The sequence below is a fragment of the Carcharodon carcharias genome, chromosome 3 (assembly GCF_017639515.1).
Source record: "Carcharodon carcharias isolate sCarCar2 chromosome 3, sCarCar2.pri, whole genome shotgun sequence".
Lineage (NCBI taxonomy): Eukaryota > Metazoa > Chordata > Chondrichthyes > Lamniformes > Lamnidae > Carcharodon > Carcharodon carcharias.
In genome coordinates this window covers 202,157,271-202,169,911 of record NC_054469.1, presented here as the reverse complement: position 1 = coordinate 202,169,911, position 12,641 = coordinate 202,157,271, and the positions used below count along the sequence as shown (strand labels likewise).

The 12,641-nt window shown below is 41.1% G+C and overlaps 1 protein-coding gene across 1 annotated transcript in view; it reads left to right on the top strand.

Annotated features, from left to right (window-relative positions):
- Positions 1 to 10,055, top strand: part of ropn1l (rhophilin associated tail protein 1-like) — a 64,508-nt gene extending 54,453 nt beyond the window's left edge. Inside the window, exon 5 of the mRNA XM_041185029.1 lies at positions 9,931 to 10,055. Within this exon, the coding sequence (XP_041040963.1) occupies positions 9,931 to 10,018 (88 nt within the window). The 3' untranslated portion in view covers positions 10,019 to 10,055. The remainder of the gene's footprint in view (positions 1 to 9,930) is intronic.
- Positions 10,056 to 12,641: the final 2,586 nt, after the last annotated feature.

Below are 12,641 nucleotides of genomic sequence, written 5' to 3'. Positions count from 1 at the left end.
ATGTAGTGCAGCACTGAGGGAGTACTGCATCACCAAAGATGATGGGCAGAATTTTCATCCTGAGGCAGAGGCAGGTTTGGAAACGGGCAAGATGGCAATTTCTCACTACCGACCAGCATGCTGGTCTACTGGCACATTCCCACCCACAGCCAATTTTCAGGGAGGTGGTTTCTGGAGGGGTGATGGCTAATAGCCCACTCTTAGTGGGTAGCCAATTAGATCAATTAAAGTGCCAATCGAGGGCACTCCACACGCTATCTGAGTTTTCTAGATAGTGGAGGCACCACACTTTCAAGTAGTTATTAATTGGTTATATAGCACTTTGGATCATCCAAAGTACATGAAAATCCTTATATAAATGCAAGTTCGTTCTCTTGTTCACTTAAGTGGGCAAGTCCCTGTGACCTTTCTCACAGTAGATTGATTAAGATATTGTTTTATATTAACAAAAATATCATGTAAAACACAATGCAGTATCCCATTGAAGTAGAACTTTACGATGGTTGGTCATTTTAAGACCACAAAATCTAATTGTTGTGGTTAAACAAAACCCAAGATCATTCAGAGTTTAAGCAATGTTTGGTCAGAGAATTTTGCAGTTGGAATATGCACATCTGTTTTATGCTAAAGATTAGAAGAACCCAGCATTTTAAGATTTTGTTGCATCTGTAATTTCTGGAGTTTGATGTAGTATTTTTAGTGTACTGTGGACATTGTTGTTGTTCTTCCGTTCTCTGCCTGAGGGCAGGTCCAACCCGCAGCGCCTCACTCTCCACCACAGGTAGGACAAGGAGGCAGGTCCTGAATGGAACACCAGCTGACCAGCCAACTGGCCCCCTAAGGAGTTGCAGTGGTAAAATACACTTTTACATGCATGTTGTAGCCTGGAGCTATGGATATTGATGGTGGATGCTCCAATTTTCTTCCCAACACATGGCTGACCAGGAATCTCTCCTACTCTTAACACGTGCCATTGGTGTTTGTTAGAAGGATTTACAAGTTGATATTCAACCTGTTTGACCACGTTATGGAGGTATCTTCTTTGGCCATCAAGTCCTGGAGTGAGACTTGAACCTGGAACTTCTGGCTCAGAAGCAGGGATGGCACCTACTACACCACAAGATATATTGATACAAAAGCAAAATACAATGAATAGTGGAAATCTGAACTAAAGTAGAAATGCTGAAAATAATCAGCAGCTCAGGCAGTGCCTATGGAAAGCCAAATAGAGTGTTTAACATAAATAAAAGCAGAAAATGTAAGAAATACTCAGAAGGCCTGGTATCATCTGTGGGGAGAAAAACAGGGGCTAGACTAAGTCCTACCATCACAGCACCCACCGGCGGGCCGGGAAATCAGCGGGGCTCTGGCACAGGTGCATGGCAGTCAGCTGAACTCAAATACATGGCAGCAAGCTCATGAATACAGGTGAAGCGAGCTTGCTGCTGGATCATGTAGCGGGGGGTGTTTCTGACGTCAGGCAGGAGCTGGTGCCATATTTAAAGGGCAGCCAGCCCTGTGTTAGAGTTGGAAATCATCTTGCAGGCTTTGAAGGAAAGTTCTGCAGCTTAAATCTCGCAGCATCTGAATTTCTGTTGCTCCAACACAAAAAGACGTTCCAAAGTCTAGGGAGAAGAGTCCTCCACCATCGCACAAGATCATTCAGTGGTATCAAAGGGTTCAACTGAGGTCTGAGATGTCACTGTCTAGCCAGCATCTCCCTTCCAGTACCCAACATGAAGAAGGACAGGGTGGATGATTCCCATATCAAAGAGCTCCCTGCTGCTAACAGGCGAATTTTCTGTTTTGCTACCTTCCCACTGCTGACTTAATTACTTCCCCGCTGATGGGAGTCTGGCACGTGTCCTTCTGCACAATTCTCTATGCCCACCAGCCATCTTTCTCACTCCAGCAGTCTCCATAAAATGCAGCTCCATGTTTCAGGTCAGTGACGTTGAAGTTTTAGAGAGAATTATCATGCCAGGATGTTGTCATCACTGAATGCCCCACTATCAACATCCTGGGGGTTACCATTGACTAGAAGCTTAACTGGACCAGCCATGTAAATACTGTGGTAAGTAATTCACCTCCTGACAGGCCTCAAAGCCTGCCCGCAGTTGACAACCCAGAAGGGAAAAAACAGTTTGGACCAGTACTCTTTTTTCCCAGTTTTACTTATGTTCCATTTTGAAGTTAACAAGACCAGTTTGGACCAGTATTCTTATTTCCAAGTTTTTTATTGTTTTTCCTTCAGGAAAGGCACAGGATTGTGATGGAATATCTTCCATTTGCCCAGATGAGTGCAGGGTCAACTGGGCTGGTTGCACTTTGTTGTATCCAATGACTAATTTGATGCTGGATATTCCACCCAGTATTATTTAACAGGCTTTTCGATAGCACTTTGACACAACTGAATGGCTTGTTAGGCCATTTCAGAGGGCAATTAAGGGTCAACATTGTGGTGGGTCTGCAGTGAATGTATGCCAGATCGGGTAAGGATGGCAGATTTCCTTCCCTAAAGGGCATTAGTAGAAGAGTGATTAAAATTAATAAATTGTAGCCTTAAGTCAGAGTTCAAGGAACTGGACATCTTATAGGAAACTCAGAGATTTATCCACAGGTTATGAATGTTTTTAGCAGCTATTGGAGAAATGAAAAAAATTGCAATGACGAAATCTGAACAAAAACAGAAAATACTTGCCTGGATGAGTGATGTTCCAACAGCACTTGAGAAGCTCAATGCCATCCAGGACAAAGCAGCCTGCTTGATTGCCATCCCATTCACCACCTTAAACATTCACTTCCTCCACCACTGATGCACAGTGGAAGTAGTCTGTAACATCTACAAGATGCATTGCAGCAACTCACCAAGGATCATTTTCAAGGGCACCTTCCAAACCCGTGACCACTGCCCTCTAGAAGGACATGGGCAGCAGATGCATGGGAACACCACCATCTGCAAGTACCCCTCCAAGCCACACACCATCCTGACTTGGAACTACATTCTTCACTGTCACGGGATCAAAATCCTGGAATTCCCTTCCTAACAGCACTCGGTGTACCTACACCGCATGGACAGTAGCGGTTCAAGAAGGTGGCTCACCACCGCCTTCTCAAGAGAAGTTAGGGAAGGGCAACAAATGCTGGCCTAGCCAACGATGCCCACTTCCCATAAATAAATAAAAGAAAATTAAGGTATAGGCCCTTCTGCATTGGAGATGGATCTGAAGGACTTACTGGAAGCTCACTTTGATAACATTTAGGATTATGTAACCGTTCACATGGAAATATAATATTTCTAATTGACTTTTGCAGAATGGATTAAGTTCTGTAAACTAGGAGATTGAAATGTAGCAACAAGATTTACAAGCATTCAAAAAGATAACTGTGATTTTAAGCACAGTGACTGAATTAAATGGGAGATTTAAGTTTACGCAAAGGCTGACTGTTCCCTCGTACCATTGCAAGTAATTGATTTTACAACTTTTAGCTTAGTAACTATAAATGTAACATTATGATGTGAGCTGCTACTGATTGATTATCCTTCTTCCAAAAACTACAACAGTACTGTAGATAGTGAACAATTTCCTTAACAGTTAGTATTATTTTATTATAGGGCAGAATTAATTGAAGGACAGGATCCAGAGCAGTCAATTACATTTAGGCCAATAGCTGCTATTTATAGTCCTCTATTAACACAGCCACAATTTCATGTGACAGCATGTTCCATAACACATTACCCAGTACCAGTTTGTTGTTCTCAAGTTTATTCATTTCAGCCAGCAAAGGGAGTATTTGTTGAGAGAATTGATAGTGAGACTTGGTCTTAGTATACTATCAATTGTTTTAAGCACCATCCATTATTTGAAACTCTATGTCTATATTCAAACTTTATCCTGTAAAATGCATACTGTAGTCACTATGCCAGTTTGTTATGTAAGTGTACCTCATTCATTGACAGTATCCTCCAAATATTCTAATGGCGTTGTTTGCAATTAAAAGGTACTTCTGAACAGCTGTAATAAGAAATCCAAAAGTACAATTGTGTTGGAGTGTTCTTAATGTGGTATTATTGATAATAGGATTCCTAAGTCCAGTGGAGCACGGTATAACTGACCAGACAAGGGCAGTGGTGAGAATGTTTCAGACCCACCCACCCCCAATGAGCAGTGCAGAACACAAATACTACTGGTGGGGGTGAAAATTAGTGCTCAGAGGGATAAACAATCTATCTGTGGCCACAATCAGAGTAATCTTTTGCTAGTGTGATCGACATCAAGCAGCCTTCAGACAAACTTTTGGGTCGAAAAGAGGAGAGAATCTTAGAATGGACTCTCAATTTTTTTTTTAGGCTTACCCCATCTGCTTGGGCGTATTTCCTGGAGGTATCATCACAACCTTCCACCCAGAACCAGTCTTCCCCTATACTCATGCCACCATTTCATTCTCCCACACCAGTTGGAAATGAAACAGACTCTCTGGCCTAGATTTTTGCTCCCGGTTTGGGAGCGCATAAAGTCTGTTCATTTCCCGGCTCAGCAAACCCAACCTGGGAGAAAGTGGTCCAAAAGGTCAGATTTTTATTCCAAGCTGGTAGGTTTCCCTGACAGTTGGGCTGGGCGACCCCAGAACCTGTGTGGAGGATGCCGGGTGCAGAGGCAGGCTGGGTGGAAGGCCTGCCTCAGTGCATCGGCACTGTATCAATGGTTTTTTAAAAAGCAGAGAAACATAAAACAGCCCTCACACCCTCTCACCCCCAACAGACTTCCTGTGCCCCATCCATGCCAACTCATGCCAACCTATGTCCCCCACCCACCCCACCATAGCTCTTCATTGCCACTATGTTAAATTAGTGCCAACTCATGCAACCCCATCCCACCCAGTATCCACCATAGGAAGACCTCAGGACCCATGCTCAAATTAATTAAAATAAGGTTCCAAGTGTATGTTGCAGACATTATTTTTAAAAATGCTCTCATTCATAAAAGCCCATTTGCTGAATTTGCATTCCTTTAACTTCATTATCCATTATAACAGCAAACATTTCATTCAATTACATAGTCTCACTTCAACGAGTCTGTAACCACTTAGAACAGTCACTCAAAATGTAAAATGGCAGGCACTCTACTGTGATAATGGACAATTGTGAAATCAGTCAAGCAGCACTAATCCAGTTAACGGAAGCCTGAAGGATTATGTCAACATACGGAGTGAAATAGCAAGCAATCATTTTTTTAACCCTTCTGACATTTTCTTTCCAGAGGTAATGAGCAAGAGGTTTAAATGCTTTAATAGCTTGACAACTCCCTTTGACAGTTCATTTTGACACTTTTGACAGATTTTGATAGTTCCATTGAGCTTCACGGTTCCACTGAATTTATACAATAAATTTAGGAACATTCATGCCTACTTTTAGCAATCCCAAAGGGAACCTGACCTCCCCATAAGGTGCCCCGGGACCATATCCAAAGGGTATCTTACCTCGCCAGACGGGTACCTTGGCTATGCAAACAAATCCAAAAAGTTCAGACCTGCTCCTATCAGGTCTAATCTGCATAGGTCAGGTTTCAGACACCTCCCACACCAAAATCACACATGAGTGGAGGCAGCTGCTGATTTCTATGTGCAGCTGCATCTGCGAAATGCGCTTGAGGAAATCTTGACCCATGCTCATTCTCCCTTCCCCCACTCCGAAAATGATAGGTGCCATGTTTAGGGGCGGGACTTCCAGATTTGGGCCCCATTTGCCAATTTTGCAATGACATAGAGACCCTCCATCATAGTGAAAATCCAGGCCTTTGTCACTCATTTGGATTAACCTTGACTGTTAGTCTCCCCTACTCCCAATAGTTCTATAACTAATAAATGAAACTGTTCAAAGAAAATGTGAAAAAAGCACAAGTTTGTTTAATGCTCCTATGATTTTTCTCTTGGGTTGCTTGGAGCAATGTCACAGAGATTAATCTTCCAATCCTGGAGGATTGGCAACCCTATGCTTTCTTAACCAGTATGTGACATGCCCAACAAGAAAGAATGCTGTTGCTAAATCATGTTCTAAGTAATGAATCCAACAAAGTATGCCTGAATGCAGGAGAACATTTGGGAAATAATGGCGATAACTTAAGTAAGTTCTGGTTTGTTATGATACAGCAGGTCATGTTTGCCAGGCTGACTAAATCCATAAGGGAAACTTGGCCACACTATTGCAACGGTTTTGCAATTTGTATTTATTACGAGAAAGTTTGTGCATTGAATTCAGAAGTAGCGAGTCCACAGAAATTAAATTAAAACATTTAAAAGCAAAAGAAAAGAATCAAAACACATACACAAGATTACAGTTAAACTGTTACTTAATATTATAATAAATCCCAAAATTCCTAATTAACCTGACTCCCAACTGCACACCCCCTTTAAGGCAACAGTCCAAAATAGATTTTAAATGTAGAGAGGCAATCCAGAAAGGTTACCACAACACCCACCCGACAGTGGAATTTAACACAACTTCTGCAACGTGGCTAGAGGCTGTTTCCCCAAGTCTGTTTCACACAGAGTATCTTTTAGATATTACATAGCCAACCTTGATACAACCTTCCATCCTCCTTTAAATATACTCCTTCCTCTTCGATCTGTAAATCCCATTGTTTCCATATTTTTTTGGAATTTACTTTTCTCATGCTATAAAATATCTTTCATGTTGTCAGTATGGCTTTTTCCTTTTGGGAAAAATAAATGTAATTATCTTGCCCTATTTATTCTGTCAGTTGTAAAACTTTATCACGTTTCTTTGAAAACCAAACACCTCTGCACTTAAGTTAAAATGTAAATTTCATTCACACCCTATCTACTGACTTTACCCTAGCTCACTCATTAGCATTTCAAATACCCTTTTTACATCTAACCCTTTTGATAATCTCAACCTTGCAGTCTATCTAGTTCAATTAAATCAGCCACACAGACAGAACCATCCACACACACACAAACATAAGTCCATCTTACAATGCCCCATAATAATATTATGAAAAACATGGTAGTTTCATGACAGGTTGAAAATAGGTCTCGCAAAATAGGAGTTGAAGATAAAGGCATTGTACCGGGAATGACCGAATATCGATGAGATGGGATTTAGCTCAGATTAGTTGTTTGCAAAAAAAAAAAATAAATTGAACAATTAGTCAGCAATGGCAGCTATTTAAATACAAAATGGATAAGGTGTAGTGTTAATTAATGGGCTGGGATTCTGTGATTAGAGAATTAGAGCAAGGCACTAAGAAAGGCAAATGGTAAAAGGGGAAATACATTGCAGAAGACTACTAAAAGAAATACAAAAAAATTAAAAGAAGCAAAAAGGGAGATTAGGAAGGTGAAAGAACATTTGAAAGAAAACTGTCAGTTAACATTAAGTCACAGAAGGGGTAAGGCCTCTTGGAAAAAGAGTAATCTTGTACTCAAGAAAGTACGAAAGACAAAGATGCTTAGTAAGTATTCTACTTCAATTTTTGCTGAGCATAGGATACCTGCAAAATATCCGAAACTCGAGATAAAAATTCAAAAGGAAACTATTCTAAAAGGCCCTTAGAATTGAAGTTAGAAAATTTATGAAACACAAATGGTGTATATCCCAGAAAACCAAGGGAGGTTGGAGAGGAGAAAGTCTATGCAATAGCTATAATTTTCAAATGATGTTTGGAAAGAAACAATGAGTCAGAGGACTGGACGATAGCAAAAGTTATACTCACATTCAAGGGAGTGTTAAAGAGGGATCTAATAAAGATTTTCAAAATAAGATTTCTGAGGGCAAATGTGAAAGATTGTTTTTGCTGGTTGGTGAACCAGTAACAATGAGGGTTAAGCTCATGATTATCACACACAGAAAGAAGTGGAAAGGGGAACGTTTTACACTGTAATTCAGATACAGAATGCTTTACCACAAGCGACTACTAAAGCAGAGACTACAGTGTCATTTGAAAGGGAATTAGGTAAGTATTTGAAAATAAAGAGTATAAAAGGATATGGGGAAAGAGTAGGCAATAACCCTTACTAGTGATCTTTAGATTATACATTCTTGAATCACCCTTGGAAGTTCTACCAGATTAAATGTGCTATATAAATGCAAGTTGTTGTTGAAAAGTGACAGCAGTATGACCTGATGGCCCAATGTCACTGCATTGCCAACTAATCAGTAAGGTTATTGAAGCATCCATGTGGCCTTGGAAGACATTGGACACAATGGCATGGTCTACATGGACACAAAGGGATTACCATTAAATCAAGGTGCCGCTGTTATTGATTAGAGACACTGCAGTGTGCTACTTCCCATATTGCTGTCATAATGCTTTAATTTTAAGGCAATCTTCTGCACAAGTGTGTTCTAAGATAAAGAGGATGGCTTCTGGGAAATGAGGCTAATGACACCCAAACGATCTGTGGAATGAAGCAGAGTGACACCAAAAAATGTCATTCGGTGCACCATTTTCCTGTACGAAGTGAGCAAATCATGGAGGAGGTGGGTGAAATCACCCTCTGGCCAAGGCCAGATAAGCTACAGACATCTTTCAAGCGGTTGCCACTGCAGAAATATCTGCAGTTGGGAAGACTAGCCAGCAATGGGCTCATCCAAATGAACTTCAGCTAAGTGCCTGAGCCACACTTCAACTACCCTTGCTATCCACACAGAAAGGATCAAGTGGCCCATAACATTGATTTCTGCATGTTCTTAACTACTATGAATGGCGGATTTTCCACGTGCTATTACACTACTACGCACCATCAGAAAGGAACTGTCTGGATAAATTTGAAAGGAAGTGTTATCAATTTCCTGCCTTGTTTGTGGTATGTTTACCTGAGTTTAGAGTTTCTTGCCCCAGTGATTCCTATTAATGATAATGCTGTGTATCTTTTCTGTCATATTGTTCTACCTATTCTAAGTGCTGCCCAGTTCAAGTAAGCGAGGTGCTACCATATAGCACTCCTGACTTAACAATTATATAACTCTGTAATTGCATTTTTGTAATAGCAAAGTGCAGAAAAATATCATGGACAGAAATTTTCGCTCAGCCGGCGGGCCCGTGCCTGACCCGCTCGAGTGTGAAATTATGCGCGTTGACATCGGCTGAGCGTGCCGACGTCAACGTGCAGTTGCACGATAGTTGAGGTGGTGGGTGCACGCCGGAGCCAGCAGCACATCTTCTGACAATTAAAAGGCCTGTTAAGGCCTTTAAATAATCAATTAATGTACATTTTTCGCTGCCCTTTCCAACCTAACAGTTGGCGGGCAGGCGACAAAGCCAAGCAGCCTTTGCATTTCTTTGGAAACCTCATCCATGGGCAGGATGAGGTTTCCAAAAGCAACTAAAAATTAAATTAAATTTTTAATTTTTCATTAATAACATGTCCCTGCTCATGTGGGGACATGTTTTATTACATTTTTATTTTCTTTATTTTTTTTTATATATATCTTCATCTCCCTGAGGCAGCTCCGTATCTCAGGGAGATTAGGCAGGGCTCACTTACACGCATGCGTGAGGTTCACGCTTGGCCTGCTCGCACTACCCCCCCCCCCTCCCCCACCCTTGCACGGGCAGCGATCAGCGCTGCAACTCGCGTTTCACGCTGGGCGACCCTTAATTGGCTCACCAGCGTGAAATCGCGGTGTAATGCCGGTTGCGGGTGGCAGCGGCTTCTTGCCCACCCTCAGCGGGTCTGCCTGCCAAAGGCAAAATTCTGCCCATGAATTTATGTTTTAAGAGGGACAAGTTTAGAACCCTATTTTTTAACCTGATACCTTCCTATAAAAAATGAACAGTGGTAAGTGCAATAAACAGATAAAGTGTATTGTAGATAATGAAAGCTGAAGATGGCAACTTTTTCAGATGGTATTGGAAAATTCACTACACCTATTGATCATCACCTACTTTTTCTATTTTTTTTTAGGGATAAACAAGGTGGATTGATACAGCCCAGAAACTTCAAGCAACTTAATAAAGCAAAACATCCCAAACAAAACAAATTGCCATTATAACTGAACATAATCTTTTTGTTCCTCCAAGGTTATGTTCAATGCTGGTAAAAAGAATATAATGTACCACAGAGAACAAGCAACAACTTCCATTTGTAATAAAGTCTTCATTTTCCACTCTGATCTTTTTAACTTTTAATAAAGTTGCATTGTTCCAAAGGTTTGCATGTTTTTTGGTATTCTGCATATTTTTCTATTCGTTGTTTGCCATTATGACTGTAAATCTACAGGGATCCATTTGTTGTAAAGGATTTTGGGACATCCCCAGGAGCTGTTAACATGTTATATAAATGCTTATATGTAATAGGTTAGAAGTAAAGGAGATATTTCCACTTATGGGTATCCAAAACTTTGGACCATCAAAATAAGGTAGTCACTAATAAATGCAATAAAGAGTTCAAGAGAAACTTCTTTATCCAGATAGTGCTTAGAATGTGGAACTTGCTACCACATCTAATAGTTGAGGTGTATAGTGTAGATGCCTTGAAGAGAAAACTATAAGTACATGAGGGAAAAGGGAATAGAATCAAATACAGATTGTGTGGAGTGGAGCATAAATACCAACATAGACTCAGTAGGCCGAATGGCCTGTTTGTCTGTTGTAAATTCTATGGGCATAATTTTATGGCAGCGGGATTTTATGTTCCTGCTGAAGTCAATGGGGTTTATAATGGCTCGCTTCATTTTATGACCCCATCCCTGCCGAAACGGGGCTGTAAAGTTCTGCCCCATGTAATTCTTTTCTCAGGCCACGTGGCAGTGACTGGGTGGTTTGTGTTCAACCTCACAAACTGCCTTTTAGATGTAATAAAGTGTGGTAATTAATACACTTACTTCAGTCTATTTCGTTAATATGACATTTATCAAAGCCTGAGGAGAATGGTTACCTGTATCCTGTTTAGGAATGTATATAGTGGATATTATAAAATGGAACTTGCTCAGAACTTTTAATAGACTTCAAGTTTTATTAAAAAATCTTCATTTATTCAACTACATAGACACGGAAATTGAAATTATCCTTGTGATGATGGTAATTTCTACTCTTTGTGGCGGTTAAACATTGTTTCCCCACATCTTCCCCTCCTCCAGGTAAATAACGAGGGCATTGAATGGAAAATATTTCCTGTGAGTTTCTCTGGCCCAAGATGACAGCTGAATGGTCCAGGTAAACTGCAGCGAGCCAGGATGTTGGCTGTGCTGCTTGTCTGCTCTGTTACAGGATAATCATCTCAAAATGCCCAAATAGAAAGTTTCCATTTTACAGTACTCCTCACCAATGCATACCAGGATCTTTACCAAGGCCTGAATTTTTGTTCACAAGTCGGGTGAGCAGAGTCAGGAGAATTCCCCGCTTTGCGAACCCCACTTTTAAAAATGGTTACCCAGCCATCAGCATTTTGGTCCGGGCGGTGGATGAGATCAAATGAAGTTCTAAGTGTCTCTTGCAGATTTCACTATATTGAAAAAAAGACTTATAAAAACCCATTTGCTACATTTACATTCCTTCAACTAAATAAAGTCTTATAACAACAAACATTTGATTCAAGTGTACAACCCCTTATAACTCATAGCCCTACTGAAAGAGCCCCACTTGGAGCTGTCAGTCAAACTGTGAAATGGCAGACACGTGACTGTGATAATGGATGGCTGTGAAATCAATCGTGATGCAGTAATCCAGCAATAGAAACCCTCAGGTTTATGTCAACAGACGGGGAGAGAAATAGCAAGCATTGATTTTGTTTTTAGCACTCCAGACATTTTTTTCAAAGACTTATAGAGCAGGACTTTTAAATGCCTTGACAGCTTCCTTTGACAGGTTCTTTTGACAGTTCCTTTTGATACTTTTCACAGTTCCTCTTCTTGGAAGGTCCTCTTGATACTTTCGACAGCTCCTCTTGACTAGTCCTCTTGACAGTTTTTACAGGTCCTTGTGATAGCTTTGACAGGCCCTCTTGACAGGTGTTTTTGACAGTTTTGACGGTTGCTTTTCACAAGACTGTTGACAGTTCCAATGAGCTTGACAGTAGTTGAGCTTATGCACTTTTTATGCACATGCATGCCTAATTTCACCAATTCCAAATGGCACATTAGCTCCCCTAATGAGCACCCTACCTCCCCCAAATGTATCCTGGGACCAGATCCATAGGGGTACCTTACCTCTCCAAAAGGGTACCCTGACTATCCAAATGAATCTACCAAGTTCAGACCTGGTCTTACCAGGTCTACTCTGCATACTTCGGATTTCACAGTCCCATGGAGGAAGCTAGTGATGCAAACAGCCAGCTGCTTCCATAAGCCACGCATACGTGAACCACCCCCATTCATGCCCCCAAAAATGGGAAAGCGCCGTATTCAGGGATGAGATTTACGATTCTTGGGCATTTCAACCATTTTTGCCTCGATGGAGAGGCTCTTCACTGTGGTGAAAATTCGGGCCTTAATATCTGTTGCTGGTGGCAACCTCATTCAGTGCTAGGGGCCACTAAACTATACATAGCTAGTGTGTGTAAGTACCTTCCATGGAGGTGACAGTCTCTGGCTGGTTTATAGAAGTTGTGGAATGCTTTGGATTTTGATACAAGTGTGCCCCGGAATTTTGTTGCGATGATGTCATTGCATATTATCA